The 12,775-nt window shown below is 38.0% G+C and overlaps 1 protein-coding gene across 3 annotated transcripts in view; it reads left to right on the top strand.

Annotated features, from left to right (window-relative positions):
- Window positions 1-12,775, top strand: part of trx (histone lysine N-methyltransferase trithorax) — a 96,253-nt gene that overhangs the window by 59,172 nt on the left and 24,306 nt on the right. For all 3 annotated transcript variants that reach the window (XM_083125302.1, XM_083125301.1, XM_083125300.1), the window contains exons 10-11: window positions 339-500; window positions 3,332-3,444. In XM_083125302.1, coding sequence (XP_082981428.1) covers window positions 339-500; window positions 3,332-3,444 — 275 coding nt within the window. The remainder of the gene's footprint in view (window positions 1-338; window positions 501-3,331; window positions 3,445-12,775) is intronic.

The following is a 12,775-nucleotide window of genomic DNA, read 5'->3' as shown; positions in this document are numbered from 1 at the left end:
CATATATTTTTTTTCCACTTATTGATCTACTGTATTTTTTTTCGTTGCTATGCTCAAAATGTGTATATAAATTTATACATCGCAATTTCACATTATCAATAATTAATTATACATCTTATTAATTCAACAACGTTTTGGAACATAACAAAATAGTAATTGATAACAACATAAATATCATAATGCATATTAAACCCAAAATGAAACAATAAATAATAAATGAAATAAATGAACATCTTTGGGTCAGTCACAAAGGACAATAGAAAAGTTGGCCAAGCAATTCCCCAGTAATTACAATTATTTTCATAAACAGTGACTTAATAATTGTGTTTATTTTTTAGGTTTGTTCGTCTTGCTTCCGGTGCAGAAGTTGTGGGAAGGCAGAGGTTTCTGTTTTTGTGGGCAACCTAACATTTTGTAAAGCTTGCTTTCGCTTGCGCCAGAAAGGAAATTATTGCCCTCTTTGTCAGAGCTGTTATGAAGATGATGACTATGATACAAAGGTAGGCAGCATTTGTTGATACCAATGTGTAGCTTTAGCATTATGGTGTCATAGTCCGTCAAGTACCCAAAGGTGCAGTTCTCATCCATTTAACCCTTAGACGTCGAGGCTGATTTTCCAGGTATTTGCACTAAGGCCAAGTATGTTTTCAGCGAAAAATTTGAGATTCTGCATGCTTCTAAATGATACCACGTTTTGTTGAGTATACTTTAGGCTATAATCCTGTCAGAAAAGAATAAATTTTCCATAATCAGTTAGAAGAAGTAAAAAAGGGAAAATAACTATTTTTTTACATGAAATGCAGGCTATGCCAGGACAGGAATCTCAAAAAGGTACGTGCATAATGCCTAGTAAGTTTGCCATTGTGTGGATAGAATTACGCACTTATTGCTAATACTTTTGAAAACATTTTTTTTTCAGTGCACTAAAGCTGAGCGTGTTTTCAGCGGGAAATTTTAAATTCTGCATGCTTCTAAAGGAAATTTTATATTAATTTAAATTACATACCTCTAGACTCATGCAGAACTGAAAACATGTATCTCCGATCATTATCCAAGTTACAGTATGTTAAATAAGTAACATACTACAAGAAAAAAGCTGCTTGTGATACGGGTGTCACAAGCCGTCCTTAAGGGAAATACCTGTTTCACGGCCTTTTTTAAGGGTTAAGTGCAATTATATTAAATATTTCCAGAAACATTAGCGTAGATCTTTCTTCTGTAGATTTGTTTACATTTCTTTTCATACATAATCTATATATGTGGCCGCGGTGACTCAGTCGGTAACGCATCTGACTACCATGCTCAAGGTCCCAGGTTCGATCCCCGGCCAGTTCAAATCTGGGAACTTTTGTAACGTTGGAAGTGGCCCGGTGCCCACCCAGCGTCGAATGACATGGGTACCTGGGGAAACCTTGGGGGTAGGGGTAAAGGTGGTCAGGGCCAGGATGCTGATCACATCACCCCCACTCATGACTGTATCAAGAAAGGATGCTGATCACATCACCCCCTATATGCCTTGATGGCATGGTGCTAAGCACAGGGGAGCACTTTACCTTTTTCGTTTTCTATATTATGCAGTGGCGTGGCGTGACTTTTTAAAAAGTGTTACCGGCTATCAGTACGACAATTATGCCTGCTAGAAGTTATTACAACCCCCTTCCTCCTTCGGTAAAGAAAACATTTCTTCGAGCTAAATATTTGTTCATTTCGTTCTTGTTTTGCAATCAGCACAGTGATTTAGCTACAAACACTGCTAGAAAGAACTACCACTCATGAGACAGTTACCACGAAAATCCAATGAATAGTGTTATACTCTTGTCAATTCTTCATCTGTCTCTGTTGGGGAAAAACATGAACCACACTTTTCTCGGGTCAGTTTGATGTTTGTGTGGTGAGCACTGAGCAGCCGACAGAACTCTGCTCCTTCGTGGGAGGGAAACCCAGCTGTACGTACTACTGTTGCCAACTTAGTATTTTGGAGCAAGGTTTGTCCAAATCACCAATCTCACCAAGGAACTATATTTTCGTCTATGTAGTTCAATCCAGCCTTGGCTCTGCAGTCTACCTCTAGTCGCTTCACAAAAATTGTATTTCTATTTAGGCGGGATTTAGCTCTCTTCTGCCAATCCGATGTGACAACACTGGCTGCTCCGGTGGGTATGAACGGCAACAGGGCCCTTTAACAGGCATATGAATAACCCCATAAAGTCCTTCCCCGCTCTTTCCTTTCACTAGCGCCCTCTTCTCCCTTGTTGCCTCTTCAGGGTAGTGGAACGGCCTTCCTCTTCGCTTCTGTCGGCTGCAGAAAAAATGTCCTAGGCAATATCTACTCGACAGCAACGGGGTTCATTAACGTATTTAACAATGTTGTCATTTTATTGGAACAACTTTTTAATTCTTTAAATTTTGCTGTTACCTGCGGTAACACCGGCTACATGATATTATGCATTTCCATAGTGAAATAGTCCTTAGGACTTTATTATAAGATTAGATAAAAAATAGCAAAGTTCATGACTTGTTACCACCTTAAAAAATTCTCAGCCTTGATGAAATCTTACCATTAAAATGCTGCTAGACTTGTGACTTACCCCAGCAGCCTTTTCTGTAAATTTTTTACACGAAAATATTATTTCTTGTAGAGCATTGAGTGAATCTTTGTGTAGTGTGTTTTTCCTGTGCCAAAATTTGTGACAAACAGAATTTCAAGCAGGTGTATTTTTTTCTTAATTTGGATTCTTAAGAAATTAAAGAAAGTTTCTTCAGACAGACCAAAGATCCAGTGACATTTAAGGAGTGTCAAAAGAAGGCATTTTAGATATGAATTATTGTATTTTTCTATAACTTCTTTAATTTTATCTTGATAGGGTAAACAATGTATACATATAGGAAAAATGTGTACAGTGGAACCTCAATTTTACGTTTTTCAGGGGCCCATAATTAAAAAATGAAAAATGCAGGAAAAGTAAACAGTAAAGCACATGGGAGGGGTAAAACTCAAGTGCGGCTAAGAAACAACTACACATTTGACTTTTTTGGGGCAAAATAACATTAAAAATAATTGAACAGGAGAGAATTAGGAATAACTTCCACACTGTGTCCTTAATGTAATTGGCCTGACACCAATTATGTACATAATTGAATGTAAAGAGGGCAGCTAATATTTTTTCAGTCCTTCATTTAATAGTGGGAACTATTTATCTATGTATTTAAAGCTAAAGAGGTATTTCCAAATGTTTTCTTTTAAGAAATGCTCATATTTTTTTTTTAATTTGTATAAATATGTGTAACACGTGCTCTTTTCTTATGTGTGTTTTCCTTGCTCTTCCTATAGATGATGGAATGTGGAAAGTGCAAATGTTGGGTTCATGCAAAATGTGAAGGCTTATCAGATGAGAAGTACCAGGTGTTAAGTTTCTTGCCAGAGTCCGTGGAATTTATATGCAGGTAAGAGTGAGAATAATCTATTACCAAAAACCGTAAGTGTACAATTTTCAGAATAATACTTGGGGATTGAGCATTACTATGATGTTAAGGAGATAAGGGGTCTCAAAGTGAACATGGGAGTCTATGGGAAGACCCTAAAATCAGTCTCCAACTGACGCTAAAGCACTAGTGTTTCACTCTAAACATAGATTGATGAGATTTTTAGAGGAAATTAATTGATTGATTTAGTTTATTTTACTTCGCGTTTTGTGCTTCTTGGCTAATTTGTGAAGATGAGGATGAGTGATGAAATGATGAAATCGATGAATGGACATTCACAAACAACCAAGCCCGAGCGGGATTCGAACTCGAGACCCTTGGCATCGCAGCACGATGTGCTAACCGATCGGCCACAGGATCCGGCTAGAGGAAATAAATGTCCATGAATATATGGAGTGTGTAAATGCCTTAATGGAAGAAATCCTGTCCTGCTAACTGCTAGTTTGATGGTCCTGAATGTGCCTCGTATAAATGTTACATTAGTCACGGAAAAGTATATATTTTGGAAGTTTTTTTTAGAGAAAGTAAAGAAGGAATGAGCAAAACAATGTATAAAAGTTTAAACTCCATTTCCCACCATTTTTCACTAACGTTAGTAATGTAATATTCTGTGACACCAAGAAAAGTAGTACCGTTCTTGCGGAATTCGAGCATACACCTCCCGTCACATGGAAATGGGATGCATATCAACGGTATTTGTTGGGCGAGAAATAATAGAATATAACTTCCTGATCACTTCAAATCCATAAGGCAATTTTGATCTCGCTTTCTACTATTACAGAATAAATAAGGTGGTTAAAGTGTGAAAGCTTTGGGATGCTAAACATAGTGGAGGGAGAGGGTGGAGGTGGCGTGGGTTGGTGACTTATTGTTTTACACAAGAGGATATTCCTCTTGGTCCACATAGCAACAGGTGACTCATTGAATAGGTATGATGTCATTCACTCTTGATTGGCATAGCAACAGCTTTATGACCTACAACCAAGGAAGCCATTTCTTGAACCTGGATTGTACTGTACATTATATGTGAGACACAATTGTTTGTCACTTTCCCCATCAAAAACCAGGGTGCGCACTATACACGCATGCTCATTATACATGCGTAAATACAGTGTTTTCATGTGTGGGAAAAAAGTAATGTTAAACAGGGTGGCGACAGGCCTAGAAAACTGGGAAAAATTGGGGAATTTGAGGTGTCAAAAACAGTCAGGAAAATGTCAGGGATTTTTTTTCTTCTTTCTTTTCGTTATGGATCTCTGAACGGGAACAGGAATCCTTGTTGCTATGTTTTGGCCTCAACTTTTAGACCCCTTTTATGCACAACACAACCACGGCGCCAGAAACCAGTGATGGCAGGAGGAGAGAGAGAGTAATTTCCGGAGGGGCAGAAAAATGTGTTAAGCCTCTAAATATTACGTGGAAAATGCATTTAATATCATTTTTTCTTGTTTGTATGGGAGTAGTAAGGGGACAGAACTGTCGACAGGTGGAGAGGATGGGAGTGGGTGGCGCTGTCCAATAGTTGTCGGACGTCATAGTAAGGCATTTTGTTGGACAAACTGAAGGAACATGGAAACAAATAGGCTCCATTGATACATACGATTTTTGTCGAATATCGCCACCCGGCAAAGTATCTCACTACAACATGCGACAAAAATTGCATGCATAAACAAGAAGAACTTTAGACTGCAAATATGCTGCTGGAATTTTATTACTCTTCTGGCTCACTCCACCGTATTTAATGTAGCAGTGCTTACGAAGGTTTTCTTTCATAATCCTGATGTATTACTGGTTTTGCACAAGTTAACATAATCCAACAAAATGGGATCTATATTGAATACTATCACGAAAAAGTGAAACACAAATCTGCATTGGTGACCATTATAAAAATTGGCAAGTGCATGCTCCAAACCTCAAATTTACTGCAACAATAGTATTGCAATGAAATTAACGCCACTCTCTGTCCTGTATGTTTAAACTCGTGGGAGATGGTCATTAATCTCTCACTGAGTGAAGTTAATGTCCATTATTATGAAATAAAATCCTTATAATAAATACAGTCAACTCTCGATTCAACGACCTTTCACAGTTCCCGGGAAAAGGGTCGTTATTTCGAAGGGGTCGTTATTGGAATTTGCACCAATTTTCAGCTTAAAGGGAGCTCAAACGGACACAAAGATGCCTAGGAGATGGTAACACCATTTATCCTGGTAGTTATACAACCTGTTATGCACAGGATGCGTGTTGTGAGAAGGAAAATAGAACATGAAAAAGTTTTCACAAAAGAGAATTTAAAATAATGTTACTTTGTTTCAATTGTGCACAGTCGTTGCTTTTCCAGGAAATTCTTACAATTCTAGTTAATGAGAAACCCGTTTCCACTGAGACCTATGGAAAGGAAAACAATCTCTCGCTTATTGCAAGCGAAACCCGAAGAATCTTGACACCAGTCAGACTGGTGCCAGCAAAAGTCGGGAGATAATCGGGCAGAATGAATGTTGGATTTTATACGAGTTTACTGGAGCATTGTCTGTTACAAGATCAACTGGTAAGATGAGATCTCTCTGGAGAAACAACACAACCTCTCTAGGTACCAGACAAAAAAAATAACGGCAGGGCTGTAATTTTCATTCTGGTTCGGCTGTGTAAAATACATCGTAAAAAAAGTCACTTTTCTTTGCTTTAACCAACTTCATTCACCCTCCTTCCCCATTCAAGGGAGCAGTCCAAACTCCTTCCTTGACTTGCATTGTAATCCAGCGTGAAAAAGGAAATGCGCAACTTGCGATCTATTTTCACCCAAAGCGTATTGTAGGACAGGTCATTAAACAACGTGGCAGTTGATAATCATTCGGGTTTGGAATTGAATTTCACTTTAAACTGTATATTTAGTCCCGATTAGCCCATCAGCATAAAATGAACTGAAAACATGCTTTATGAAACTGCGCATTTTCACATATCAAAATGGTAGATCGTTATTTACACTCACGTTAATCGACGATTTAATGTTGGATTTAGGAGTATTCTCGATGTTAAACACCCACCCCTCCAAACGTTTTCCCCTTGAATAATGTATTTTTAATCAGTCTCAGCGACCATTCCTACATTGAACACATTTTTTTTTCCTCCACATGAATGGTTCTGAAGAAAAGCGGATGCAAATTAAATTTACAGATTTGCTTATCAGAAGGCGCAGAACATGAAGTTATTTTAACTCTTGTTTTGCTTTCTGGAGATCGAATTTCGTTATCGTCAAATCAAAACAGCTTTGCGTGTTTCTTCGCGCTGGATGAGTCATCGCTGTTATCTTCAAGCAAGAGATTAGCAGAAGCTAGACAAAACACTGGCGCCAGCTGCATCGTAAAAACAAAGAGACGGGCTGGAAGTTCGAGCAACAGGTGGCGGAAGAGAAAAGTCCCAGCATTTTAAAGATAACGCAACTGTCGAAGACGGAACTTTTAACAGCAGTGTAAAGAAGAAAGAAATGACCCTTGCTTTGCGTTTTACCACGCAACAGACAATAATACGGGCAATATTTCCTATGCAGACAACAGCATTAAAAAAATATATAATAAATAAATTTAAAAAAACAACTGAATTCTGCAATTATCAACATTGCCGTGCACACCAGTGGCGGAGAATGAGCTGGGGAAAGGGGGGGGTCCCTTTTTGTTTTACTTGTTCTGTGGTTTTTGTTCGTTTTCAAGAATATATCCAGAACTGGTTGCCCCATTTTAGACGTGAAAGGAAAGGAAGAGGGATGGGTCCTTTTCCACCCTCGCCTGTAATCAGCCCGCATCAGCAAGAAAATCGTGGCTGAAACAATCTGCATCGCACCCCCCCCCCCCCTACGTTTCCTGACAGGAAAGGAGGGAGAAGTCAGTAAGCCAACGGAACACTTTTTTAGCAGATATTATGACATCGACACAATTAGGAAAACATATGAAGTGGGAAACGGGAGTTATGATGCACGTAAGATCGAAATTAACTTTTGTGGAAACCTGGATGACAACGCATTAAGCGGGTTGACGATCTTTAGTTCACCTATGTGGTTTTGATTATCTCTAACAGTTTCGCTTTTTTATGAAGTGTTGCAGGGAACAAAGAACACATTTTGAATGAAAGCGGTTACCGGAAGTTGTCAGCTACAAGGCCGAGAGTTGCTCACTCACGGGAACCTGCTGAACTGGACAGATGGGCCAGACTTACAGGTGCCACACATCTGTATTTTCGAACATTCCTGCGATCTTATCTCTCAAGGTGGTGTATTTATCGATGAAAGAGCTTGACCTGCCATACACATTGGCAAAGACTGCAAGTCCAGCAGTCATTTCGGGCTGCTCCCACCCTCCCCCGCGAGTTTTCAGCAGCTCTTAGGACAAGGAAACAAAAGGTCGATTTAAAATAACATCCAAGCACATTCGATCTTCTCTTCTCGCGTATCCAAGAGAAAGCGTGGCAAAACAAGCCTGGCGCGTTGGGTAGCGGCCGTCGGGTGCGGGGTAACATTGGTGCACTTGAGGGAGGGGAGGGCAGAGGTCAAGTGCTATTGGATATCACTCAAGCATGGTGTGGTGGTGATTTTTAGTTCAAACCCAATTGTGAGCGGTAGAGCGCTCGTGAAGGAAATGAGTGGGGGGAAAAAACAACGCATTTTTCGGCCGATTTCCTTCAATTTTTCAACTTTTTTTTTTCAAACTTTTCTTTTTCTAAATTTTTCACGGTTCCCGGGAAAAGGGTCGTTATACCCGGGGTCGTAGAATCGAGAGTTGACTGTATGTAAATATTTACTCGAATCATTCAATCATAAAAGCATATCACTTTCTTCAAGAATTGACTTTTCTCTGCGAGCGCTGCTAAATTTTCACTTTCCATCTACTGATTTATATGAGAGGTGGCCAGAAAGTAATTTCCAATTAATAGGGACGTTGATTTGTTGCAAATGCGAAAACCGTGAAAAATGGTAATTGCTGTGAAGATGTATTTAAGAATGTGCAGTGATGTCTGGACACATTTTTTTGCCCGTTTGAAATATCAAAATCATGCGAATTTAGCATAAAATGTGAATTGTTGACATTTTTAGCAATTTTTTAAAAAATGTCCTAAACGAAAGATTCCATGAAATCCAACATTCTTGTCTTTTCTCGGCCATGTTTGTGTACATAGAACGTGTAAGTTTTCCAACATTTTATTCCGGAGTAAACTGTGGAATAATTCCGACAGCCACATTAAATAATGTATTTCCCACGATTTTTTCAACTTCTATCAAAACAATTTGAATCACAGAGCAAAGTGGCAGGGTTCTAACAGGAGATGGAGTGCGTATCTACCGTCACACGGGAGCCACATCTTCAGAATTCGTTGCGTGAAATGTGTTTTGAATTACCAAGCTAACTGCGCACCATCGGCATTTGTCGAGCGAGAAATAATAGAGCTCACTCATTAGGGTGTCTGACTACCATGGAAGACCCGGGGTCGATCTCCTGTGGGGGAGAACTGGGATCTTTTCCACCTATTCAAACTGCTCCGGCACCCACCCAGCATCATATCCAGCCGTTACCTGGAGGAAACTTTGAGGGATAAAGGTAAACCAGGAGCATGGTGCTGATCACATCACCCCCACCTTCAGCCGTGATCAAGAAAGTGTGGGGCCTTAACTCCACACACCTATACACCTTCATGGCAAAGTGCAGGGGAGCACTTTACTTTTACTTCCTCAAAAATCTGTTCCAATATATCAAATTGTCACGAAAATACATAGACCACGTGGCCTACAATTTAAAATAATAGTTTAAAAGCACAATGGTATATTTGGCAGAAAAATGTTCTAAACAAAAACGCGAATTTTGGGAAATGTAACACTAACAAGTCAAAAAAAGATAATGCCAATTTTTGGTGCCATAATATATTGGTATCTGTCACGTGAGATTGATTAATTTAAATTTTTTGGGTGCATCGCCACTCATGGTCATTATTAGACCTCGGATTTTAGGTTTTTAACCTATTTTTTCCTTTGCAGGTAAATAAGAAATAACAAGTTATATCAGCGTTTCATTAAAAAACGAAACAACTGACGAAGTTTTATAGTGCCTCAAATAACCTGTTTTGCTTTCATTGCCTTGTAATCAAGGGGTCCCGGGTTCGATACCCGGTGGAGGCACAAGTGGTTCGGATCCCACTTTAAACTGTAGGTCCAGTCCCGATTAGCCTTACTGTGCATAAAGTGGACTTAAAACACCAACTCAAACCCAAACCTGTTTTGCTTGTTAGAACCTATTTTAGGTTTATGTGCCTAAATTAAACCTTTTTTTTTTAGGTTTTACAGTATTTTTATATCTCACAGAGGTATTTACTAGATTTGGTGCGAAATAATTCAATGACTGGCGTGTTTGAAACATGGTTTCTGTCGATTTCCCTCCCTCCAAGTATATGATCTTTATCAAAGCATTAAACAAAACAAAAGTGACGTCAGAAAGAGAACAGTTCCCCCGTAATTTTTATCCCTGCACTATAGACTCTTAATTCTAAGCCTTGCCTACTAAGATAAAGTAAACTGTCCTTGCCCCCTCCCCATTCTCAGTTTTACACCCAATAGTCTCTACTGCCTGCACAGTCTCAAGTGCAAACTTCTGATCTGTGTGGCCTTGACCACTCTCGTGTCAGTTTGGTGCATCTTGGCATTCACGCCTTGCAAAAAAATGTTTCAGCATTCAAATTTGCACTACTAACTATGTTTCTGTTGAAAGATAATTTTCAGCACTTGAAATGATCCTGAAAGACAAAGGGCGGAATTTGAGTGTGGATAACGCAAAAAGATTCATGGTCACTAGTATAATTCCTGGTTTTCAAGGCGAAGTTTCCAAAACTTCAAGGATACAAGCAGATGTTTTCTCTATTCCAACCTCAGGTATTACCGACTCTCACCCTCCCTTCCACACACAAAAATATTGACAATATAAGGGTTTGTATGATTCCTTGTACCAAAAAAATTACCTAATCAATTTTAAGATATATTATTTTGTAATAATCTTCCATCTGTCGGATAGATTGTTCTGTAAAAGACACTAACAAAGTAAACGGATTGAGAAAATTTAGTTTTATTTTCCATGTAGCTTTCTTTTTCTTCCTAAAAAGTAGCTAAACTGAGAGAAACTTGCTTCAGGGCATTTATAAACATGTATAAATTTAATGGGATTTGGATTAATAAAAGTTGCAATTTTTCACGTCTACGGAGAAAAAATTGGAATAGAGAAAACATCTGCTTGTACCGTATTTCATGTTTTCCAAAATTCATGAATAATTTCCAGAGCCAATAATTCACGTGTAATTCCCGGAATTCGAGGAATTCAAGTGAGTAGCCACCCTGATATTGTGCAGCAATACTTGTTATTAACAAGTAACATTTTCTAACAGCACAAGTGCAGTATTATAATAATTTGTAGATAATTTTGAAAATGATATAAAGATATGAAAATTTGTTTAGAAAATTAATATTTTGTTATTACGGTTCTTGTGAAATTTTGTTTTTAACGATTGTATCTAATCAGTATTTTTCAGAAATTTTGTACCAAATTAATTCTTTTTGCAACCTATTTCAGGATTTTTGGAACCTAATTTAAGGTTTCTAGAACCTATTTCAGGATTTTTAGAACCTATTTTCAGATTTTTAGAGCCTATTTTAGGAACCTATGAGCACACTTTTTAGAACCTAAAAATCCGAGGTCTAGTCATTATGCACCCTTCAGTATATATGGGGAAAATTCCATTATCTAAAACCCTTAAAATGAAAAAAGGGGTATTGAAAATAACTTTCCCAAAATAACTTTTAAGATATCAAACTCTCACGAAGAGGCGTAGGCTATGTGACTTACAATTTAAAACAGTAGTTTAAAAACACCATGAAGGTATAATTTCAGATATTTGCCAGAAAATGTGCTAAAATGAAAATGTGAATTTTCGGGAAAATAACACCTAATAGTAAAAAATAAAAAATTACACCAACCTGAAAAAAAATAACAAAAAATCAAGGTCCCTACCGATTAGGCACAAATAAAACAAGAATATCAGTTGTAATTTATTGCATTAGTAACAGTGAGTCCTAACTTAATTTTCGGCATAATCACCACCGTTGTTCTTGCATTTGTCTTAGCATGGCACTAAATTTTGTATGCCCATGGTATATGTGTGACAGCAAAGACTGGAACTATGTCTACCACAGTGTAGCTGTCAAATCCTTGTCCTGCCAGAAACCTCTTTAGTTAAACAAAGAGATGAAAGTCAGTACATACATTGTCTGCACCATCGTCTGACCATACTATCACTCAAAATATTGAAATAAATCATATGTTGGATCTTCAGTTCGCGCAAAGGACCTAAAGTTTGGAAAAAATGACAAAAAACACCTTTACGCTCAAAATATACGGGTAACATTTTTTGGCTTTTAAGTACTACATTTTAGTTGCCTGATGACAGAAAAATTATATTTAAAAACCATGCGCTACATTTTGAGTTTGCACAAAAGGCCTAAAATTTTAGAATTTAGGTGAAAAATTGGGGTTTTTACCATTTTACAAACATACGCACTGTGGTATTTTAAATTATAAAAGGCCATCTTTCTTAATAATTCATTAATGTGAGTGATTTTATACATTCTATTTTTATAAAGAGTACATCATTTTGCCACTCTTTGCCAATTTCACAATTTTTTTTTATGAAATGACCCAGAACTCACCACAATGAGGTGGCTGCAATTCGAGTTCCACCCACACCCTACCCAACCATCCAATCAAGTAGGATGTGTTAAATTATGTTGACTTAGTCAAGGACGTTGTCTTAAATTCAGATTTTTGATCAAATTTTGGCATTGGGGATCTTGAGAGCAACGTTGCTCTAATGTAGCCATCTCTGTTTTCTTGTCCACAATCTTTTCCTGCAGACTCTGTGACAAGTTTGAAGCATCTTTCAACATCTTGGGTATGGCATGGAAAATTTAAAGAATCAAATGCAGGCAGAGTTTTATCTTGCAGAAGTGACGAAATAGTCTCTGTTGTCAAGCTTTCCATCATTGGAAGGACGACAGCTTACATTTTGTCCAGTATATCAGCTCAGTGTAGTCCATGGCATAAAAATGTATTGAGCGAGTCGTAAAAGTTCTAACATACTTCCCCTTCGGATTTTGAATTCTTGCCTTTAGTACCCTATTGGGTTAGGGGGTTAGGCGTAGAGCTGACAACTCTGCACTGTAAAAAAAAAAAAAAAGTCAAGAAACAGCAATATAAGGCCATGGATGTTC

The sequence above is a fragment of the Lepisma saccharinum genome, chromosome 7 (assembly GCF_977018435.1).
Source record: "Lepisma saccharinum chromosome 7, izLepSacc3.1, whole genome shotgun sequence".
In the NCBI taxonomy this organism is placed as follows: Eukaryota; Metazoa; Arthropoda; class Insecta; order Zygentoma; family Lepismatidae; genus Lepisma; species Lepisma saccharinum.
Note: the sequence above shows the minus strand (reverse complement) of the source record. Positions and strands in the feature narration are given on the sequence as shown.